This window comes from Syngnathus acus, chromosome 2 (assembly GCF_901709675.1).
Source record: "Syngnathus acus chromosome 2, fSynAcu1.2, whole genome shotgun sequence".
Taxonomy (NCBI): Eukaryota; Metazoa; Chordata; class Actinopteri; order Syngnathiformes; family Syngnathidae; genus Syngnathus; species Syngnathus acus.
Window position 1 is genome coordinate 1444127 of NC_051088.1, and position 22600 is coordinate 1466726.

The window sequence follows — 22600 nt, forward strand, 5'->3', positions numbered from 1 at the left end:
GTCAGTGGATCACCAGCTTCCTGACCAACAGGAGACAGCGTGTGAGGCTGGGGGGCATCACATCTGACACCCGGACCACCAATACTGGAGCCCCTCAGGGGGGCGTCCTCTCCCCACTGCTCTTCTCTCTCTACACCAATGATTTCTCCTCAGGTGACTCTCCTGTGAAGCTCCTGAAGTATGCAGACGACACCACTCTCATCGGACTGATCCAGGACGGTGATGAGACTGCGTACAGACAAGAGGTGGAGCGGCTGGTCCACTGGTGCAGCCAAAACCACCTGGAGCTGAACCCGCTCAAGACCGTGGAGATGACAGTGGACTTCAAGCGAGACCCTTCACCACTTTTACCCCTCACTATCCGCAGTAATACTATTCTCTCCACAGACACCTTCAAGTTCCTGGGTACCACAATCTCTCAGGACCTGAAATGGACCGGCCACATAGACTCTGTCCGGAAGAAGGCCCAGCAGAGGCTGTATTTCCTGAGACAGCTCAAGAAGTTCAACCTGCCGCGAGAGCTTCTGAAGACCTTCTACACTGCCATCATCCAGTCTGTCCTCTGCACCTCCATCACTGTCTGGTTTGGATCAGCCTCCAAACAAGACAAGCACAGACTGCAACGGACAATCAGGACTGCAGAAAAGATCATTGGAATCAACCTCCCATCTATCCAAGACTTGTACCTGTCCAGGACCAGGAAACGTGCAAGGAACATCTCTACAGACCCTTCTCACCCAGGTTGCAGTCTGTTTGAACTACTCCCCTCCGGACGGCGTTATAGAGCTCGGTACGCCAAAACCAGCAGACACAGAAACAGCTTCTTCCCCCAGGCTGTTGCTCTGATGAACTCACACCACTCTTAGAGTCTCAGAGTCATTACTGTGCAATAACATCCTGCTCTTCACACCTTTTTTGAATTTGTCTACACTGTTTTTGCCATTTTTCACATGTCCTGAGTGTTGTTAGTCACCTAAATGTTGAACAGAGGGTGTGTTTTACCGAAGTCAAATTCCTTGTTTGGCCCGCTCAAACATGGCGAATAAAAAACTCTTGAATCTCTTGAATCTCTCTTGAAAAGGAGTGCCTGAGCATCGTGTTCGCCTGTCAGCGCTTCCACTACTACCTATATGGACGTGGTGATGTGACAGCAGAGACTGACCACCGCTCGTTAGTGTCCCTCTTCACTAAGCCCCTCCTTAGCGCGCCTAAGCACCTACAGATCATGCTCCTGACACTTCAGAGCTACTGCCTTACGGTGGTATACAAGCCAGGCCCTGAAATGTACATCAGTGACACGCTTATTCGAGCCACCACCCCGCCACGGAAAACAGACACAATGTACCGACGAGAAATGGTCTGCAGCATGCAACAGGAGCAGTGGGTTGGAGTGGCCATTCAGCAGGCAGACTACCTCAATGTCAGCAGCCAGCGCCTGGCACAGATCCGAGCACACACAGAGGAGGATGTGTGTCTCCAGACCCTCAAGATAGTCGTACTGCAGGGATGGCCAGAAGACAAAGAGGAGGCCCCCGTACTCATCAGTGACTACTGGGCCATTAGAGATGAAATAAGCACACAGGATGGTGTGCTCTTCAGGAGCCATCGCGTCATCATTCCGAAAGCTATGCGTCCGGAAATGCTGAGGAGGATCCACTACAATCATGTGAGTGCCGAAGCATGCTACAGACATGCCCGCGACACATTGTACTGGCCTGGCATGCAAGGGGAGGTCAAGGACTATGTACAGCAGTGCTCTGTGTGTAACGAGTACGCGCACGAGCAACAGAAAGAGACCATGATGTCACACCCGCTCCCCACGGGTCCATGGCAGCTGGTAAGCATGGACTTGTACAGCTACGCAGCACAGGACTTTTTGCTTGTGGTGGACCACTTCTCTGACTTCTGGGAGATCGACCTGCTCCCTGACTTGTCGGCCGATACCACAATCCGACGAATCAAGACACAGTTTGCACGTTATGGCGTCCCGGACAGAGCCATTTCGGATGGGGGTGAGACAGTTTGCCTGCAGTGAGTTCCGGGCATTTTCGAGGGAGTGGGGCTTCCAACACGTCATGTCCTCACCACGGCACCCAAAAGTTAATGGCAAAGCGGAGTCGGCGGTAAAGATTGTGAAGGGCCTGTGCAAAAAGGCTTACCGTGCCAGGGAGGCCATTCTGCATTGGCGAAACACACCCACTGAGGGCAGGCATTGCAGCCCAGCACAGCGGCTCATGTCACGAAGGCTGAGAACCTTTCTTCCTGTGGCCGACCAGCTCCTTGCACCTCAGGTCATCACAGGGGTTCCCGACAAGCTGAGGGGGAGGCATCAGGCGGCGAAGCTAGTGTATGACAAAGCAGCGAGGGATCTGCGGGAGCTGAACGTCAGCCAGCCCATCAGGATGAAGCCGCTCCCGGGAGAGAGGACGGGCAGATGGAGGCGGTGTGCCTCCAGCAGTTGGGACTCCGGTCCTATCTGGTCGACGTGGAGGGGACAACATATCGATGCAACAGAATTGATCTTCGACTGGCTGAGACGACCCCTGCCCTACCGCTGGCTCGACCAAGATTGACCCCAGAGCAGCCTGCGAATGGAGGCGGCAACGGATGTGGCTTTGGTGGAGCCAGGAAGTCTCCACTGTCTTCACCTGCCCCAAGGTCACCGCCGTCTTCTCCGCAGGCTGGAGACACACCACACCGCGTGCCTTCTCCCGGTGTGGGAGGCTGATTAAGCCTCCTGACAGACTTGACCTCTCGGTCACACATGGACTGTGACTTCTGTTGAATTTGAAAAAAAAAAAAAAAAAAGAGTGATGTTCTGATTTATTGTGATTTTGATGACAAGTGTGTTCTTATCCTGCTGCTATGTAAGTGTCACGTTCTATGGCCATATGTTTGGTATCTGATATTTGATGGTGAACCAGGTGTTGATATCTGAGGTTGAATCTGATGTTGCTAGTGTGTTGTTGGTCCGCAGTTGAGTTGCGGGCAGCGTTGTATCGGTGGGGATACTTTGCTAAAGGAGGGAAGATGTTGCAGGGTGATTTTGTTGACGTGCTGCGCCACCCTGTGGCAGCCACGGAGCCCTCACCTGTAGCATGCCTGTGTCACGTGTGGTTCACCCGGGTTGTATTTCCTACTTGCAGCATGAATACACGGTACTGAGACGTAGCTGGACTCGTGTCTTCCTTATCACGCACCACACCATATAACACACTGTCTATCACAACATATTATTAGATTGCCTTGAAACGTGTGTTGGTATTTCAGGCTCAGCAATCTCCTGGTTTAGTCGTTATCTCTCAGAGAGGACCCAACACGTAGTCCATGGTAACATGACTTCTGAGCTTAATAATGTTACATGTGGTGTGCTGCAGGGATTGGTACTTGAACCTATACTGTTTAGTATTCACTACATGCTTCCGCTTGGTGACATTATGCGTAAATACATTAGTTTTCATTGTTATACGGATGACAGCCAATCATATATGCCTTTAGATATGACAAATCCATCGGATTGCTGTAATCATGTCTTGTTGAGATTTAACAATGGATGACTCTCAATGTCTTACTTCTTAACCCAGACAAAACCGAGATGTTGATCATTGGCCCTGCTTGTCAACACCACCTATTTAGAGACACCACTGTAAATATTGATAAATTTACTATTTAGCCAAAGTTATTCTTTAATGAATCTCGGTGTTATATTTGACCAATTTTCTTTCAAAAACACATTAAGAACATTATTGGAACTGCGTTTTTTCACATCCCCAATATTGCTAAGATCCGTCCCATTCTTTCAACACGTGATGCAGAAATGATTATACATGCGTTTGTTGCGTCGCGCCCAGATGATTGTAATGTTTTATTTTCTGGTCTTTCTATATCTACTATTAAAGGTTTACAGCAAGTACAAAACACTGCAGCTTGATTGCTCACAAGAACCAGAAAATGTTATCATATTACCCCGATGCGAGCTAACTTTCATCTGTTCCGGGTCCGCTTGAGATGTGACTTCAAGTATTTTTTATTATACTATAGAATATTGCATGGCTTAGCACGTTCCTATCTAGTCGACCTGGTTGTCCTTCGCTCACAAAGCGCTGGTCTTTTAGTGACCACAAGGCCCAAAAAGAAGTCTCCTGGGTCGAGAACCTTCTCTATTCGGGCTCCAGAGCTTTGGAATGCCCTACCCACAGATATCAGAGCTGCTACCTCAGGGAGAAGCATTCAAGACTCGATTAGAAACCCATTACTTTGCTATTGCCTTTAATTAATTGGTCAATTCGACTGCACTTTGTGCGCTCTCTCCTGATAAAGGTAAAAGGTAAAGACCCAATGATTGTCACACACACATCTGGGTGTGGCAAAATTTGTCCTCTGCATTTAACCCATCCCCGAGGGGAGCACTGAGCAGCAGCGGTGCCGCACTCGGGAATCATTTGGCGATCTAACCCCACAATTCCAACCCTTAATGCTGAGTGCCAAGCAGGGAGGCAATGGGTCCCATTTTTATAGTCTTTGGTATGACCCAGTTTGGACCCACAACCTTCCAGTCTCAGGGCGGACACTCTACCATTAGGCCACTGAGCTGGCTTGGGGGGGGTGCTAGGTGACGCCCAAACTGAAAGTGGCTTTCCACGTCAACTAATCGGTAAGGTATCTGAGGTGAACCACAGGCACAGGCGCTGCCATGATGACTGAGGGCGTTTTCCTGTAGCTCTTCATTTGACTATGGACATCTGCATTAGGTTTTCTTTGTATTGTTTCATATTGTGTGTTAAAAGTTGCCCACTCTGCATCCTTTGTCACCTGATCATCCTGGAAGGGGGATCCACCCATCTGCGGTCCCTTCTCAAGGTTCGTAATTTTTCCCCAGTTGTTTTTTTTTTTAGGTTTTCCTTGCCCTCCTGAGAGTTAAGATCAGGAGATGTCGAGAATAATTGTCAACTGTGACCACGTAAAGCCCTTTGAGACGTTTTTGTGATTAAGGGCTATATACAGTATTTTCTGCACTATAAGGCGTACTGGATTATACGGCACCTGTTAGGGTTAATAGATTATTTTGATTGTATTATTATGTTGGAATGTAGAATATAATGATTAACCAAACCTGTCCTGTTCTCACAACGCAGTAAAATAAAGTGCTTGCATTCTCTGCACTGGTTGACCAGCCGCAGAGGAAGCAATCAAAGTTATTCTGTTTACATTAGATCGTAAAACACCCCGTGCTCTGATTTTACCAGACGCCGGGGGTTCACCAAACCTGTCACCCCCACCCTGCTTTTCTCTCAATAAATATGCTCTTGCAAGAGACCAAGGCAGACTGCGTTCGAACATCTCTGTATCTACAGTGATGAACGTTTTCTCCACTTGCAAGTGCTAAAAAAAGGGCATACTGTCTCCCGTGCGCTGTTAGAGTGGTCCTCACTCTAATTTATTTGCAAGAATCACGCAAATAAGTTAGAGTGAGCGCCACTCTAACAGTGCACCTTCATTGAATTTTTTAGTTTAGAAATGTTTTCATACATAGGGCGCACCGGATTAAAAGCTGCATAGAAGCTACTGCATCAAACTGGGGTTGACTAGAGTAGCGTTATGCATCCACTAGATGGTGGTGTGCTAAAGGGAATGTCAACCCAGTCAATGAGGTAAAAAAAGTCCAACTCCGTATGAAAGTGATACGGTTTGGCTTCTTACTTGGTCCAGCAACCCCACTCATTTTGATGGTCATATACTTTTTTTATTTTAAAAGAAAAAAACGAGTGCGTGCGTTGATGCGTAATGCATTGATTAGCTTGTTAGCTTTGGCGCCGGGTTTGTGTATGCGCAGCCAAACTGCTGCGGTGAGGGGGATGGTCACTGTCTACTGCGCATGTGCGGTTCACTGTGATTGCCTCCCGACACGCTTACCTGTATGTCAATCAAGCGATGGGATGAATTCTAGCCTGTAGAAAAAAAATGTTTTTTAAAATGTCATGCGATCGACCAGTAGTAGCTTACTTCAGTGATGCCCCTGACCACGGTTGCCGTAATGCTGAAAGTGATGCGACCTTGTAATTTACTAGTTGTACTGAAATGTACTGAAACACTTTGGCAGAGCTCTGTATACAACCAGTATGGATAAAAAAATTCATCAATTGATCCATATATAAGGCACTCTGCATTATAAGGCACACTGTGTTTTTTGGAGTAAATTATAAGCTTCTAAATGCGCCCTATAATGCGGAAAATATGGTAAATAAATTTTACTTGATTTGATTGTGTGGAGTTTGCATGTTCTTGCCATGCCTGCGTGGGTTCCTTCAGGTCCTCTGGTTTCCTCTCACATTCCAATGATATAACTGACCACCAGGCAGGCCTGGTATCAAGTGACTGACTGGTGGTTGAGAACACTACGATAATGTGTGAAGTTTGGAATAACATCACTTGACAGATCTGAAAATGGTTGTACACTGACGGTTCAGAATGAGAGCAATGGCTCAACCTAATCAAAGATAGGTGTGAAAAAAATGCTGGTCTCATATTCAATAGTGCTACGGCATTCAAAACTGTAAGCAAGTTAATAAATTTTTCCTTCACTGGAAATAAACCTTTAGTCTTAAATTTCCATCCATCCATCCATCCATCCATCCATCCATCCATCCATCTTCTTCCGCTTGTCCGGGGTTGGGTTGCGGGGGCAGCAGCTTTAGGAGGGACTCCCAGACCTCCCTCTCCAGTGCGTCCGGGGTCTCCTACCGGCGGGACATGCCCGTAACACCTCCCCGGGAAGGCATCCAGGAGACATCCTGATGAGATGCCCGAGCAACCTCATCTGGCTCCTCTCAACGTGGAGGAGCAGCGGCTCTACTCCGAGTCTCTCCCGGATGACCGAGCTTCTCACCTTATCTCTAAGGGAGAGCCCAGACACCCTGCGGAGGAAACTCATTTTGGCCGCTTGTATCCTGGATCTCGTTCTTTCGGTCACGACCCATAGCTCGTGACCATAGGTGAGGGTAGGAGCATAGATCGACCGGTAAATCGAGAGCTTTGCCTTTTGGCTCAGCTCTCTGTTCACCACGACAGACCGGGTACAGAGTCTGCATTACTGCTGATGCTGCAACAATCCGCCTGTCGATCTCGCGCTCCAACCTGCCCTCACTCGTGAACAAGACCCCAAGATACTTGAACTCCTCCACTTGGGGCAGGATCTCATCCCCGATCCGGAGAGGGCATTCCACCCTTTTCCGACGCGAGGGACCATGGGAGTCGGATTTGGAGGTGTGACCCTCATCCCCGACCCGCTTACATTCGGCTGCAAATCGTTCCAGTGAAAGCTGGAGATCACGGCTCGAAGAAGCCAACAGCACCACGTCGTCTGCAAAAAGCAGAGACGCAATACTGAAGTCCCTAAACCGGACACCCTGAACGCCTTGGCTGCGCCTAGAAATTCTGTCCATAAAAATTATGAACAGAATCGGTGACAAAGGGGAGCCTTGGCGGAGTCCAACCCTCACTGGGAACAAATCCGACTTACTGCCAGAAATGCGGGCCAAACTCTGGCATTGGTGATACAGAGACCGAACCGCCCTTATCAGTTGGCTCGGCACCCCGTACTCCCAAAGCACCCTCCACAGAACCTCCCGAGGGACACGGTCGAACGCCTTCTCCAAGTCCACAAAACACCATGTGGACTGGTTGGGACAAACCCGTCCCATGCTCCATCGAGGATCCTGCCGAGGGTGTAGAGCGGTCCACTGTTCCACGGCCAGGATGAAAGCCACAATGCTCCTCCCGAATCCGAGGTTCGACCTCACCGACGGACCCTCCCTCTTCAGCATCCCTGAATAGACCTTACCAGCTTGACTCCTTATAGGACTCCTTCTTCAGCTTGACGGCATCCCTTACCGCCGGTGTCCACCAGCGGGTTCGGGGATTGCCGCCACGACAGGCGCCAACGACCTTACGGCCACAGCTCCGGTCGGCTGCCTCAACAATGCAGCACGGGATCGGACCGCCAAGGTCCCGCCTTTGGCCGCTGCCCAGCTCACTTTGCACCCCGACCCCTTTGGCCCTCCTACAGGTGGTGAAGCCCATGGGAAGGGAAGTCTTAAAGTTACTTTTTATATTTTTTATTTGGTAAGCATTGCTGGGCAGCTCGGTAGGGCATTGGTTAGCACATCCGCCTCACAGTTAGGAGGGTGCGGGTTCGATTCCACCTCCGGCCCTCCCTGTGTGGAGTCTGCATGTTCTCCCTGTGCCCGCGTGGATTTTCTACGGGCACTCTGGTTTCCTCCCATATCCCAAAACATGCATGGTAGGCCGATTGAGCAGTCCAAATTCCCCTAGGTGTGAGTGCAAGTGCGGATGGTTGTTTGTCTCTTTGTGCCCTGCGATTGGCTGCTAACTGGTTCAGGGTGTCCATCGCCTATGACTGCTGGGATAGGCTCCAGCACGCTCACGACCCCCGTGGGGACAAGCGGTATAGAAAATGGATGGATGGAGGGTAGTCAAAGCTTGATGCATTTGTATTCATCATGCAAATATAGTAATCCCTCGTTTTTCGCTGGGGTTACATTCTGAAAAGAACCCGTGATAGGCGAAAACTGTGAAGTAGAAACCTTTATTTTTTTTACCATTATTATACATTAGGGGTGTAACGATTCATCGATACACATCGATTAATCGATATAATGCTCTACGATTTGTTGGCATCGATGCTAAACGTAAACATCCGATCTATATCGCCCGTTTTTGACCTCGGACATTAGACGCTACTTATTTTGAAATCCAGTTCATTGTGCTTGCTTCCTCTTTCCGGGAGCAGTGCGCGGCGTGTTGTGTTGTGAGCAGAGCAGGCACGTGAAAGGGGAGCCGGCAACTACGCGGCTCCTGGGCTGGTGCTATGGCTAGTGTCCAAGAAGACGAGGAAATTATAGGAATTTGATAAAGTTCAGTGTTAAAATAAGCACTTTGTATACTACAATACTCTTGTAATTTCCTAAATAAAGAGTTTGCAGTACCTTGTTGATTTTGCGTATGAATTGTTATAAATCAGGATATTGTTCTATATCGATCGTAGAGCACTATATCGTGATGTATCGTGAATGAATCACAGCAGGCTTTAAGATATCGGCAAATATCGTATCGTGGTTCTTTGTATCGATATGATATCGTATCGTGACAAAACCCGCGATTTACACCCCTATTATACATGTATGACAAACCTGTTTTCAGGCCCAATCATTTGTTTAACAAAGAGAAGTAAAGGCTTTCTTACAAATAACTACAGTTTAATAATAATTTTAATCATCAATACGAAGTGCGTACTGTATAGTAGGACAAATTGTGACTCACACATATTTCACTAAGCCTCTGACTGTGCCGCTGCGGCCTGACTCCGCTCTGTAGTGTCTTTTTTTTAAGCTATAACACAATGCACTGTGAAAAAAAAACGTGAAGCAGCAACGCCGTGAAAGGTGAACAGCAATATAGTATTACTACTGTATAATTTTCTCTATACAGGTTTCATATTTATTAATTGTAAAGAAATAAAGAAAACTTTATTGTGTTTACAAGTTTAATTTCAAAGTACATGAAAAACCTAAGGTGAATGTGATTAGCATAGCATAACAAGAAACAAAAGTGAATACATGAAACATTAACGCGGTGCACATGCTCACATCATGTGATCGTGCCCCCCTTCCAGCCAAAAGTACATGTTGGGATGTAATCAGACAAAGACAGCACTTCACTGCCAGAAGGCCAAATATGCATGAGGTATTTGCGGATTGCAATGATATGCTGCAATAATGTCATACACTTGAGGGAATTTTAGTGTGCAGGTGGAGGTGATTGTAGTGTACATACAAGTGCACGCACAAACCGGAGCACCGTGTGGATATCAGATATATAATAGTCAATATACGTGTATTAATATAGATATAAATAAACTAATCAAATGCCACCCACCATCATTAATTTGCACCCATGGAATGTGAAGCTAAGACTGTATACAGACACACACACATACACGTGTGTTGGTCCTAATCAATAGGGCAGCCGTGTGTCCCCACAGCACCGCCAACTGACAGAACTTTGTTGAAAGGAGTGGGGCGACCGTTGATTATCACATGATGGATGCAGCCGTGGAAAGCGGGGAGGCCTGGTGATGCGGTGATGCCATCTGATGGACAGGATGAGGAGTGCAAATTGTTATGACAACAGTTTAAACCTAGAGTAGATGATTTGTTTCCAGGTTCGATTGATTAACAGAGGACACTGTACAGTACTAACCGGGAACGCCTCCGAGGTATACTACTTCTCTGACCCCTGCTGAGCGGCCATATTTGGGTCCGGCGCCACTCTGACTCTCTGCATCTACATGGAGTTTCAGGACGTTCTTCTTCTTTACCACTGAAGACCAACAGCGCGGCATGAGCCATCAAAGGGAACGTGATGGTGGCGGGCATCTCGGTTGTGTCACTGACCTGCGATGGTGTGCCAACGTCCATTGCAGAGTGCCTCTTCTGGGACCAACAACAACAAGGCATCACCTTTACCGCTGTTCATGGACAGCAGCACCTAAACACAGTACACAACAGGCAAAGTTTCCATTACAGGTTCTAAAACAGCCTGGCCTCACTCTGGCCTCCATTACTTCGATATTACAGCAGGCACCAATGAATTGTGCGAGACTGCACCGAACACTCGCAGTTCACACGGTTCTGCCACAAGATTTCAAGAGTTTAGGCCACTGGCAATTCTAAATATTAATCACAGTTGCATAATGTGATGCCACAAATTACACCTGATTAAATGCGCAGAAGTTTTCACACAGATGAAAAATCTATTTCTAGGTTTGTCAGCAAAAGACAGCCAGTCGCTGCCAAGACACACTGTATATACAGTACACATATGCTGTTTTACAACAATACTTAAACATATTTACAATTTCATGTTCACTGATAGTAAAATAAAATAGTAATGTTTGTGGTAAAACTTTTATTGAATAGCGTGCACCTTGCTGGGTCCTTTCAATTGAATGAGAGGTCACTCTTAGTGAGGTCACTGCCACCCTTGCGTGTTATTGTGAGACATGGGGAGGAAATATGATGCAGTGTCACCTCTCCTCTGCGCAGTGTCAAGATCAAATGCTGGCCTGATGTCCTCCCAGCATGCAACAGCAACCCAGAATCGGACAACGGACGGACTTCCAGTCGGATCTCCAGGTCGCCATCCAGAGCTAGCAGCTCATCTGCAGGAAGTTCAGGAATTTCACATTGTCATCACACAATGCAACAAACAACAGTGAGAAGATGGTTGCTCACCGACGACCACATGTCCTCCCTTGCCTGTGAAGAAGGCACCAGGGTGCAGAGGCTTCTGGAAACAGGGTACCACACCCTGGCTGTGGGCGGGGACTCCCACAGGGCTCTCATTCATGATCAGCTGACGAACGCAGCCAACGAAGCCAGGCAAGGCAGTAGACGTTGGAGATTGCGGCGGAACTCCTCCCACATACAACGGTGCACTGATGCGTGTGCGGTCTCCTGTAGGAATCTTCCTGGACTGAGCGTCAACGCCATCCACAATCATATTGATCTTGTCCTTGTCACGCTTAATGAACACCTGAGGACACAGCCGAGCCGCCATCTTAGGTTTCGTTGTAAAGCGTCACGTGACCTCATTTCATTGACCTCACCGTGTGCCAGTATTTGTCGTCCATCCTGGTGCGGCTGCGCAGGCTAACCTTCCTCTTCTTTCCCAGTGACAACAGCAAATGACCCTCCGACACAGCCAAAGACAGGATGCCACCTGACGCGTAGAGGATCAAACCTTCCGATGAATTGATCCTCACAGCTAGGGAGATGTGAGGCCTGTGCACAGAGCACCCCTTATTAACATGCTAGAATTATTTGAACATTATTATAGTAACTATAAAAATTAGTAGGGCTTGCTACTTTGCTTTACTGTGTAATGGAAATGTTGCAAGTGGACCTGACCTCTTCATCACCAAGACCCCCAATGCCAGACTTCCACACCATGCTGGTGCCTCATCCAGTCACAACAAATCACCAGAGAATGCCAACGTTTTACTTTAACGTGTGTTTGCAAACACGCAATAAGGAAACTTACGTTGTCACATAAAAGCTTTCCCCCACTACTGGTTGTGTTTTCAAACTACCCTGAACCTGACATTGTGTCATTTTTCCAGCTTTGAAGATGCAAGGACCTGATAAAAATTCCCTCCTCCCAGCAAGGGTCAACCCCAACCACTGCTAGACCAAGACTGACCCCCAGGGATGAACGTAAGAACTGTAGCTACAAATTCTATGCCGTTTTACCCAGGGAATGCTTATTGAAATGCAAGATATTTTAATGTCTGCTTGTGTAACAATTACTGTGCTCAAACTTGCTAGATTTGCATTGATGAATCCACTAGGCCAGCAGATGATTTGGTACCGTGCCGCACAAGAATGTATCAGTAACTTGCATTATTTCCACTGTCGCTCTGATGAACTCACACCACTCATAGAGACTCAACGACATCCCTGTGCAATAACATCCTGCTCTCGCCACTTAAATGTTGTTAGTTACCTGAATGTTGTCAGTCACTTAAATGTTGTACAGAGGCTGAGATCAACCGGAGTAAAATTCCCTGTTCTGCATGCACAAACTTGGTCAATAAAGCTGATTCTGATTTATCCGAGTCTGAACAAGCTTTTATTTTGAAAAATGGAATGGATTCTCTCCTACACCTCGTGAAGTGAACAAAACATAACATTACCGTATTTTTCGGACTAAAAGTCGCTCCGGAATATACGTCGCATTAGCCATAAAATGCACAATAAAGTGAACAAAAACACATATAAGTCGCTCCGGAGTATACAGTGCGTTGCGAAAGTATTCGGCCCCCTTGAACCTTTCAACATTTCGCCACATTTCAGGCTTCAAACATAAAGATATAAAATTTTAATTTTTTGTCAAGAATCAACAACAAGTGGGACACAATCGTGAAGTGGAACGAAATTTATTGGATAATTTAAACTTTTTTAACAAATAAAAAACTAAAAAGTGGGGCGTGCAATATTATTCGGCCCCTTTACTTTCAGTGTAGCAAACTCACTCCAGAAGTTCAGTGAGGATCTTTGAATGATCCAATGTTGTCCTAAATGACTGACGATGATAAATAGAATGCACCTGTGTGTAATCAAGTCTCCGTATCAATGCACCTGCTCTTTGATAGTCTCAGGGTTCTGTTTAAAGCGCAGAGAGAACCATGAAGACAAAGGAACACACCAGGCAGGTCCGAGATACTGTTGTGGAGAAGTTTAAAGCCGGATTTGGATACAAAAAGACTTCCCAAGCTTTAAACATCTCAAGGAGCACTGTGCAAGCAATTATATTGAAATGGAAGGAGTATCAGACCACTGCAAATCTACCAAGACCCGGCCGTCCCTCCAAACTTTCATCTCAAACAAGGAGAAGACTGATCAGAGATGCAGCCAAGAGGCCCATGATCACTCTGGATGAACTGCAGATAACTACAGCTGAGGTGGGAGAGTCTGTCCATAGGACAACAATCAGTCGTGCACTGCACAAATCTGGCCTTTATGGAAGGGTGGCAAGAAGAAAGCCATTTCTCAAAGATATCCATAAAAAGTCTCGTTTAAAGTTTGCCACAAGCCACCTGGGAGACACACCAAACATGTGGAAGAAGGTGCTCTGGTCAGATGAAACCAAAATCGAACTTTTTGGCCACAATGCAAAACGATATGTTTGGCGTAAAAGCAACACAGCTCATCACCCTGAACACACCATCCCCACTGTCAAGCATGGTGGTGGCAGCATCATGGTTTGGGCCTGCTTTTCTTCAGCAGGGACAGGGAAGATGGCTAAAATTGATGGGAAGATGGATGGAGCCAAATACAGGACCATTCTGGAAGAAAACCTGTTGGAGTCTGCAAAAGACTTGAGACTGGGATGGAGATTTATCTTCCAACAGGACAATGATCCAAAACATAAAGCCAAATCTACAATGGAATGGTTCACAAATAGACGTATCCAGGTGTTAGAATGGCCAAGTCAAAGTCCAGACCTGAATCCAATCGAGAATCTGTGGAAAGAGCTGAAGACTGCTGTTCACAAACGCTCTCCATCCAACCTCACTGAGCTTGAGCTGTTTTGCAAGGAAGAATGGGCAAGAATTCCAGTCTCTCGATGTGCAAAACTGATAGAGACATACCCCAAGCGACTTGCAGCTGTAATTGCAGCAAAAGGTGGCGCTACAAAGTATTAGCGCAAGGGGGCCGAATAATATTGCACGCCCCACTTTTCAGTTTTTTATTTGTTAAAAAAGTTTAAATTATCCAATTTTCGTTCCACTTCACGATTGTGTCCCACTTGTTGATTCTTGACAAAAAATAAAAATTTTATATATCTTTATGTTTGAAGCCTGAAATGTCGCGAAATGTTGAAAGGTTCAAGGGGGTCGAATACTTTCGCAAGGCACTGTAAGTCGCATTTTGGGGAAAATTTATTCGACAAAATCCAACACCAAGAACAGACATGAGCGAGCAACAACAGGCTAAACGATACGGTATGCTAACGTGACATAAACACAAACGAAGAGCTGAGAACGGGCCTGACGTAACGTTGACCGTTATCCAAATAACTGTAACATCAATAACACCTTTATCAAACCATCTGTGTCACTCCAAATCATTAAATCCATCGATCGTCCTTTATGTCAACAATGCCGGGTGCGCGCCCGCCGCTGACCACGGTTGCACTTCAAATTATTCCACAGGCCCATATAACGATATATATAAATTATATATCAAATAACTATTATAAAAGCAATAATATTATCAAACCATCTGTGTCACTCCAAATCATTAAATCCATCGATCGTCTTTTATGTCAACAATGTCGGGTGCGTGCCGCTGACGGCGGTTGCACTTCAAAATATTCCACAGGCCCATATAACAATATATAAATTAAATATCAAATAACTATCAATCGTATGTTATTAAAACTTTAAAAAGGCTTTCTGTGAACGGTCTTTCTTTGTAAAAAACGCGTGTGCACGTGCGGCTTATAGTCCGGTGCGGCTTATATAAGAAAAAAACTAAAATATCCCCCAATTTTAGCTGGTGCGGCTTATAGTCCGGTGCGGCTTATAGTCCGGAATTTACGGTGTATATATATACACACTGTACATATACACACCACATATTGGCCCGAATATAAGATGGTGTTTTTTGCATTGAAATAAGACTGAAAAAGTGGGGGTTGTCTTACATTCGGGGTCTAGACATTATACCCATTCACAACGCTAGACGCGCCAGATGTCTTTAAAGCAAATGCTGAACTTAACTCCTCAGGCCAAAGCGAACCCCAGTCACAAAGAAGAAAAATAAAAATAGCTTTTAGAAAGGTTCCTATGTTGATGTTAAAATGTTGGAAAGTTACGTCACATCGCCTTAAGTCTCGCGTGAGTTAAGTTAAAGTTAAAGTTAAAGTCCCAATGATCGTCACACACACATCTGGGTGTGGTGAAATTTGTCCTCTGCATTTAACCCATCCCCGTGTGATTTTAATCCATCCCCTGGGGGAGAGGGGAGCAGTGAGCAGCAGCGGTGCCGCGCTCGGGAATCATTTGGTGATCTAACCCCCCAATTCCAACCCTTAATGCTGAGTGCCAAGCAGGGAGGCAATGGGTCCCATTCTTATAGTTTTTTATGAGCTGGTTTACCTCGGCTTATCGCAATTGTTGGAACTTGTGCGCAGCGGTAAATTAAAGGTTGCTGGTATCGACTGAGTATGTTGCTGTGATCGTGTGTGTCTTTGACACAAAGTGAGTGTATACATTTCATTGTTACTACTGTCTACTGTTGTGCCGTTTGTCTGATCGCGGTTTGTTTCGTGTGTGCGCCGTTTGATTGATAGCTTCGGCGCGCTCCTTTAAGTTTGCCTCGCATCGTATGAGTAGCTGTTACGCAGCGGCACGGCGGCTAATGATCGCCAGCAAATGTATTTTGTTGTCTCGATGACTTATGTTTGGTGTGTTGCCGAGAGTATTTCATTTATGGTTATTTAGTATAGCGGAACCGTTAGGCGCAGTTAGTAATGTAATGTGTGCCGTCTACTAGTGTTGTGTGACGTCAGAAGTTGAGCGTTGACTTACGTGCTGTATTTCTGTCTGTTGCAGAACCACACACCACACACACACACCCCACCCCACACACCCTTCACACGCTTCATACAATAATCACACACACAAGAATCACATTCACACACCCGAAGACTCACCCATTAGTGAGTCTTTCTGTAAATCCTATAAACTTCATTCAACTTCTCAAATATCACTATGTTTGTCTGCTTTATGATATATTGAACTTAAAATGTTGATCTGAACAACCAATGATTTTTAAAGGAAAATCTTGAATCAGGGCCCAAACTCTTTCATATGACTGCATGTATGTATGTGTGCGTGTGTGTGTGTGTGTGTGCACATATATATAAAATGAAATGAAAAAAATACAAACCTAAAATGACAATATATGAAATTACACAATAAATACATTACATAATAAATTATGAATTGTTATATATACACCGAGTTCACACTCACTTGGAGCTCAGGGAAGCAGGAACAGAGTCGAAGCGTTGGTAGCTTAGCATTGACCCGCTAAATTGCAGAGCTCCCACTTCCTGCTCCAACAGCACCCCTTGGCATGACTCCCTGGTGTTGCGACTGCGTGACCCGGACAACTTCTTGTTTTTCCCCTACAAAAAGTACACGTAATGTGTTGTGTGTATGTATATTCTGCAGTGTTTTCCAACCATTAGAACCAAGGCACCCATATTATATTTATTCAATCAAAATCTTATCCGCAAACCATCAAAGGAAAAAACATAAAAATTAATCAAGATAATCATTAGTTCAGTGTTCATAGTCACTGAAATAATAATTATCTTGATTAATTTACCTACTAGATAAAAAGCAAACTCGAACCAAATAAAGCATAATTTGGGACCAGGAACAGACATGTCTGCACACATACCTTAGGCTTGCGGTTGTGTTTGGCTGGCACGGACAGAATCTGCTGAGGCTTTGCGGCAGCGGGACAGTCAAGCGGAACATTGACGTTATCTCTGACGTTCAGCAGATTCACCACCATCTGAGGACTAGTCTCCCTGATGACAAACACATTTAACAGCTGGACTTTTTGTGTGTCTTGCAAAACATCAAACATCTTGGCGTCTTCATTACTATTATATTCAGACTGCAGTAGAAGCGTCAAAATTACATCACTGTAGCAAATGTGATACTGATAAAATAAAGTATTTTCTGGACTACAAAATGTTTTTTTTTTCATAGTTAGGCTGGGGGGCGACTTATGTGTGAAATTATTAACACATCATATCATTTCATATGTTATCTTCACACTAAACCGCATTAGGGAACTCTTGGCTTATGGAATAATTGGAACTGCAACCGACGATGAGTCTGACATAAGCCACGTAGAAGACGAAGCGCTGCATCTTCTACTTCCGGAGTTAGAGGAGTGGTTCATAAATGACACCGAGGATGAAGATCTCGTTGGATTTAATGAGTTGGAGTGGCACGGATATTTCGTTAAACTTATTAGCATGTTATTGATGCTATAGTTATTTGAATAACTCTTAAAGGACACATATGGAAAATTGACTTCTTTTGCTTTTCAAATAATTTTTTTGTGTATCTGGACTATCCAGGACTGTAGAAAAGTGGAATATATCCCTCAAGGTGCTGCAGATATACTGTTATGATCGTTTTGGGGGGGTATTTTTTACTTCTCCATTTTTTATGATGTTTTTTATCTATTACATCACACCCAGGGCGGCTCGGTGGGGCACTGGTTAGCACGACCGCCTCACAGTTAGGAGGGTGCGGGTTCGATTCTACCTTCGGCCCTCCCTGTGTGGAGTTTGCATGTTCTCCGGGCCCGTGTGGGTTTTCTCCGGGCACTCCGGTTACCTCATGCTTGGTAGGCCGATTGAGCACTCCAAATTGTCCCTAGGTGTGGATGCGAGTGCGAATGGTTATTCGTCTGTGTGCCCTGCGATTGGCTGGCAACCAGTTCAGGGTGTCCCCCGCCTACTGCCCGATGACTGCTGGGATAGGCTCCAGCATGCCCGCGACCCCGTGGGGACAAGCGATACAGATAATGGATGGATGGATGGACATCACACCCGTTGGGGCGGGACAAACCAAACAAGGTAATGGGTGTTGCCAAACGGAAATACGAGTAATAAACATGGTGGATTCGCAAATCCGCCATGTTTAAGACAAATCCACCTTGTTTATTACTCGATGAGACTTTTGTAGTCCAAACAATTCAAGGATGCCGAAGTGGAGAGATCAAAATGTTCCGTTGGATGCATCAATCCACACAGATCATTGCACAACATCAGAACCTCAAAGAAATGCCTGGTCAAGTTTCATTTTTCAAGCAGTGTTCCCCCGTCTGTGGGCAAAGTCCTGCTTGTTAAGGAGTGTTTCAGAAATCTTTTGTCAGTATAGTGAAGGATTTGCAGAAAGACCTCATTTCATTGATAGTTCAGTTCCTTCAATCTTTGGAAACGACGGACACAATAAAGCTGTAAGATTGAGATGACACCAAAATAATATACTGTATTTCACTTTAATAATATTGTGTCTGCACTCGTTTTCATAGCATTAGCGTTGGCACCTTTATTTACCACAGACACGTAAGTGCCTGCCTTGCATGTCAAGCACTCAGCTTCATAAGGATATCAACCCTGGCAAAAGCACGGGACTTTTTTTATTCAACCTCTCCGCGAATGTGCATTTTCGTTTCGGCATTGCTTGTAAACACTTGGCCAGCCCACTCTACTTCGTAGCAAAGTGACTAGATTTGAGGAGAAGGGCGTGACTTATTTGTGAACGATACAGAAAATCCTGGAATTGAATGAAATGGAACGGAGTGGCAATTCTATTGACAATGTACTTACTGTACCCGGACAATTTCTAAATTCCCCCTGGACATTTCTTTAGGGCTCAAAAGTCGGAAAAAGAGGACGTCTGGTCACCCTACCTTGGTTAAAATAAACTACAAATATGTTGACCGGAAAGGGAGGCGCACATCTTGTGGCCTGGGGTGTGTGAAGTAACTCATTTGCATTTAAAGAGACCGCACCAAAACGGCTTGCTCTGAGCCGCACCTCAAAACAAGTAGAAAAGAGGGACCTGTGATGGTATCAAAAACGAGGAATTCAGACAAAAGCACCGTTGTTCCACTTTATATAGACCACAACTAAATGAGTAACACATCAAACTGTAGAATTTATTACTGATTTTTGGGCTTTAATATGTTACGTCAGGCACGTTCTCAGTTCCTTGTTTGTGTTTATGTAACGTTAGCATACCGTACCTTCAGCCTGTTCGATTTTACCAAATAAACTTTCCCAAAAAATGCAACTTATATACCGTATTTTTTGGACTATAAGTCGCGGTTTTTTTCATAGTTTGGGTGAGGCGTGACTTATACTGAGGAGCGACTTATATGTGAATTTTTTCACAAATTTTTTAAATAAAAAAAAGAAAAAGTGAAACCGCGATAAACGAACCGCGATGTAGCGAGGGATTACTGTAATTTGAACTTCAAGTGACGTCAGCAGCGCGGCGCGGCGGTTGTTTACATAAGGACAAAGATTCGATCACGGGATGACGAAGGGCCCCACATACGACCGGCATCATTAGCGGCTTTGTTTGTAAGTGACACGGAGGACGAAGAGTTTGAAGGATTTAATGATTTGGAGTGACACAGAAGGTTTGAAAAACTATTATGGCTTTTACGCACGCCCGGTCCTACTCTACAGAGCTCTCTTTGACCTCCGTGGATGGAAATTGGGGGCCGGCGCTCGGCCGGGTGGCTGTCCAGGGACGGTGGATGGGGCTCGGACATGGCTTTTACGCACGCCCGGTCCTACTCTACGGAGCTCTCTTTCACCTCCGTGGATGGAAGTCGGGGGCCGGCGCTCGGCCGGGTGGCTGCCCGGGGACGGTGGATGGGGCTCGGACATGGCTTTTACGCACGCCCGGTCCTACTCTACGGAGCTCTCTTTCACCTCCGTGGATGGAAGTCGGGGGCCGGCGCTCGGCTGGGTGGCTGTCCGGGGACGGTGGATGGGGCTCGGACACTGCTACTACGCACGCCCGGTCCTACTCTACGTAGGTCCTAGCCACCTCCGTGGCTGGAAGTGCCACATCCGGGGATGGAAGTCCACGCCGCCACACGCCTGGAAGTCGGCTCCGGTTCTTGGGGCCGTGTGGCGGTGAACTATTTATGTTAGTTATTTGATATATTTTATTTCGTGTAGCAACTTGTATATGTTTTTATCGTTACAGTTCAGTAGTTCTTGGCTCGTTGAACTCTTGTTTTGTTAAATAAAGAGCCGTTTACCAAACCCACATCTTTCCTGGTACTTTGTTAACGCTACAATATAGTTACATACTAGATCTGTGGAATAACGACGAGGCTGACGTCAGCGGCGCACGCGTGGCATTGTTGACAAAGGACGAGGAATTTGATCGATGGATTTAATGATTTGGAGTGACACAGATGGTTATATAATATTATTGCTTATATAATAGATATCGTTATATGGGCCTCTGGAATATTTTGAAGTGCAAGCGCCGTCAGCGGCGCGCACCCGGCCGGCATTGTTGACATAAAGGACGATCGATGGATTTAATGATTTGGAGTGACACAGATGGTTTGATAATATTATTGCTTATATAATAGTTATTTGATATATAATTTATATATCGTTATATGGGCCTGTGGAATATTTTGAAGTGCAACCGCCGTCAGCGGCACTTGGTGTTGGATTTTGTCGAATAAATTTCCACCAAAATGCGACTTATACTCCGGAGCGACTTATATATGTTTTTTTCACGTTATTGTGCATTTTATGGCTAATGCGATGTATATTCCGGAGCGACTTTTAGTCCGAAAAATACGGTATGTCTTTTTCTTCTTTATGATGCATTACCTGCATTATCTACGAAACCGCAGCAGCACAAATGAAGGTTTTTGCAGCACAAACCAGCACAAAGGAAGCACAAACGAACGGTACCATTTAGGGTTCATTTGGGTGAACTCTGGATGATTTATAAAATAATCTCTAATAACTAAAAAAAAACGTTGCAGCACAAATGAAAATTTTTACGGCACAAACCAGCACAAACAAAACAAACTATTTTCCTTAAATTCTGCATGGGGTGGGGGGCCAGCTTCACGCAGGTGCATTGCATTTTATGGCTGGTGCGACTCCGGAGCGATTTATAGTCCGGAAAGTATGGTACATCATATTATTGCAAGTCGATTGTGACGGTACTAGAGCGTAAGCGACTACATCACATTAATAATATTTGATCCAATTGTATCACACTATAGTAAGAAGCAATAATAGGTACAATACAGCAAATATTGGTATTTGAGTCATTTAGGTTGATGCTGTAGCACAGTGGTTCCCAAACTTTTGCAGGCTGGCGCCCCCTTTGGCTCCCCAGTGAATTCCTAGCGCCCCCCCCCCCCCAAGGCATTTATATAAATAAATAATACATTTATATAAATAAATAAATAAATAATACATTTATAATATCATTACCATTACATTGAATTAGTGGGAGCACTGAGTTTGTTTCTCAGAAACGAGCCGGTCCCATCTAGACGTAATCGGAGACAACGACACCCGAAGTGATTTAAGGTTTGTCTTTTATTGCAGGATGCTTGGTCTCCATGTGTTGAAGCAGTTTTGAATGCTTCACTGCCTGGTTAGTTAGCCTGTCGCCACATATTAGCTTTGCGGGCTCGACTGGGGAAACATGTCACGTGACCGGGACGAGTGTCTTGACCTGAATTAATTGATCGTCGATAAAAAAAAAATTCTGTGCGGCTTGGCGGCCCGGTACCAAGTGACCCACGGACCGGTACCGGTCCGCGGCCCGGTGGTTGGGGACCACTGCCCTAACCAGCTCAACACAACACAACACGGCGCGTTCTGGCGAGTCCCCAATTTCATGTTGACTTGAACTCAAGATGATGTTGACCGCCAGAATGCGGTTTTTATTATAAGATAAAATTCTGAACATTACAAGCTTGAAATTACAAACCTGAGCTTTTGCTTTTGTAGTCTATGCTGTCGGATCTGACTGGGCCAGAGCGGCGTGTTGTGTACAAATCGACTGCCGCCCCCCTACCGCCCCCCTACCGCCCCTTTCTTCCTCACCGCCCCCCCAGATCTTTCCACCGCCCCCAGGGGGGCGGTACCGCCCACTTTGGGAACCACTGCTGTAGCATATCAATAATTATGTCATACATCACAACATTGATATCTAATCCGGTAGTATTCATACTGTATGTAGCATGAGAAATAATGATACAATGCAGTACATCACCACATCAACTATGACCCAGTTGTATTGATATTTTACTGTAAGACATTTTATTATACATTGCAATACTGCTATTTAAAACAATTGTATGAACAGTACTGTTAATTAACAATGAAAAGCTGTAGCACAGACTTGCTATTTGTT

The 22600-nt window shown here is 45.6% G+C and overlaps 1 protein-coding gene and 1 long non-coding RNA gene across 4 annotated transcripts in view; both read right to left on the bottom strand.

The window, feature by feature from the left end:
* Nucleotides 1-2505: 2505 nt before the first annotated feature.
* Nucleotides 2506-2923, bottom strand: LOC119119557. The gene is made up of 2 exons (XR_005097351.1): nucleotides 2843-2923; nucleotides 2506-2633 (listed from the first exon to the last, which is right to left on the bottom strand). It is a non-coding gene; the product is annotated as an uncharacterized LOC119119557 (long non-coding RNA).
* A 6567-nt stretch (nucleotides 2924-9490) lies between these two features.
* Nucleotides 9491-22600, bottom strand: part of lama5 (laminin, alpha 5) — a 380553-nt gene continuing 367443 nt past the window's right edge. For all 3 annotated transcript variants that reach the window (XM_037245878.1, XM_037245877.1, XM_037245876.1), the window contains 8 exons: nucleotides 17055-17187; nucleotides 16622-16776; nucleotides 11687-11861; nucleotides 11313-11613; nucleotides 11109-11239; nucleotides 10473-10566; nucleotides 10279-10398; nucleotides 9491-10168 (listed from right to left, as the gene is read on the bottom strand). In XM_037245878.1, coding sequence (XP_037101773.1) covers nucleotides 10029-10168; nucleotides 10279-10398; nucleotides 10473-10566; nucleotides 11109-11239; nucleotides 11313-11613; nucleotides 11687-11861; nucleotides 16622-16776; nucleotides 17055-17187 — 1249 coding nt within the window. In that variant the 3' untranslated portion in view covers nucleotides 9491-10028. The remainder of the gene's footprint in view (nucleotides 10169-10278; nucleotides 10399-10472; nucleotides 10567-11108; nucleotides 11240-11312; nucleotides 11614-11686; nucleotides 11862-16621; nucleotides 16777-17054; nucleotides 17188-22600) is intronic.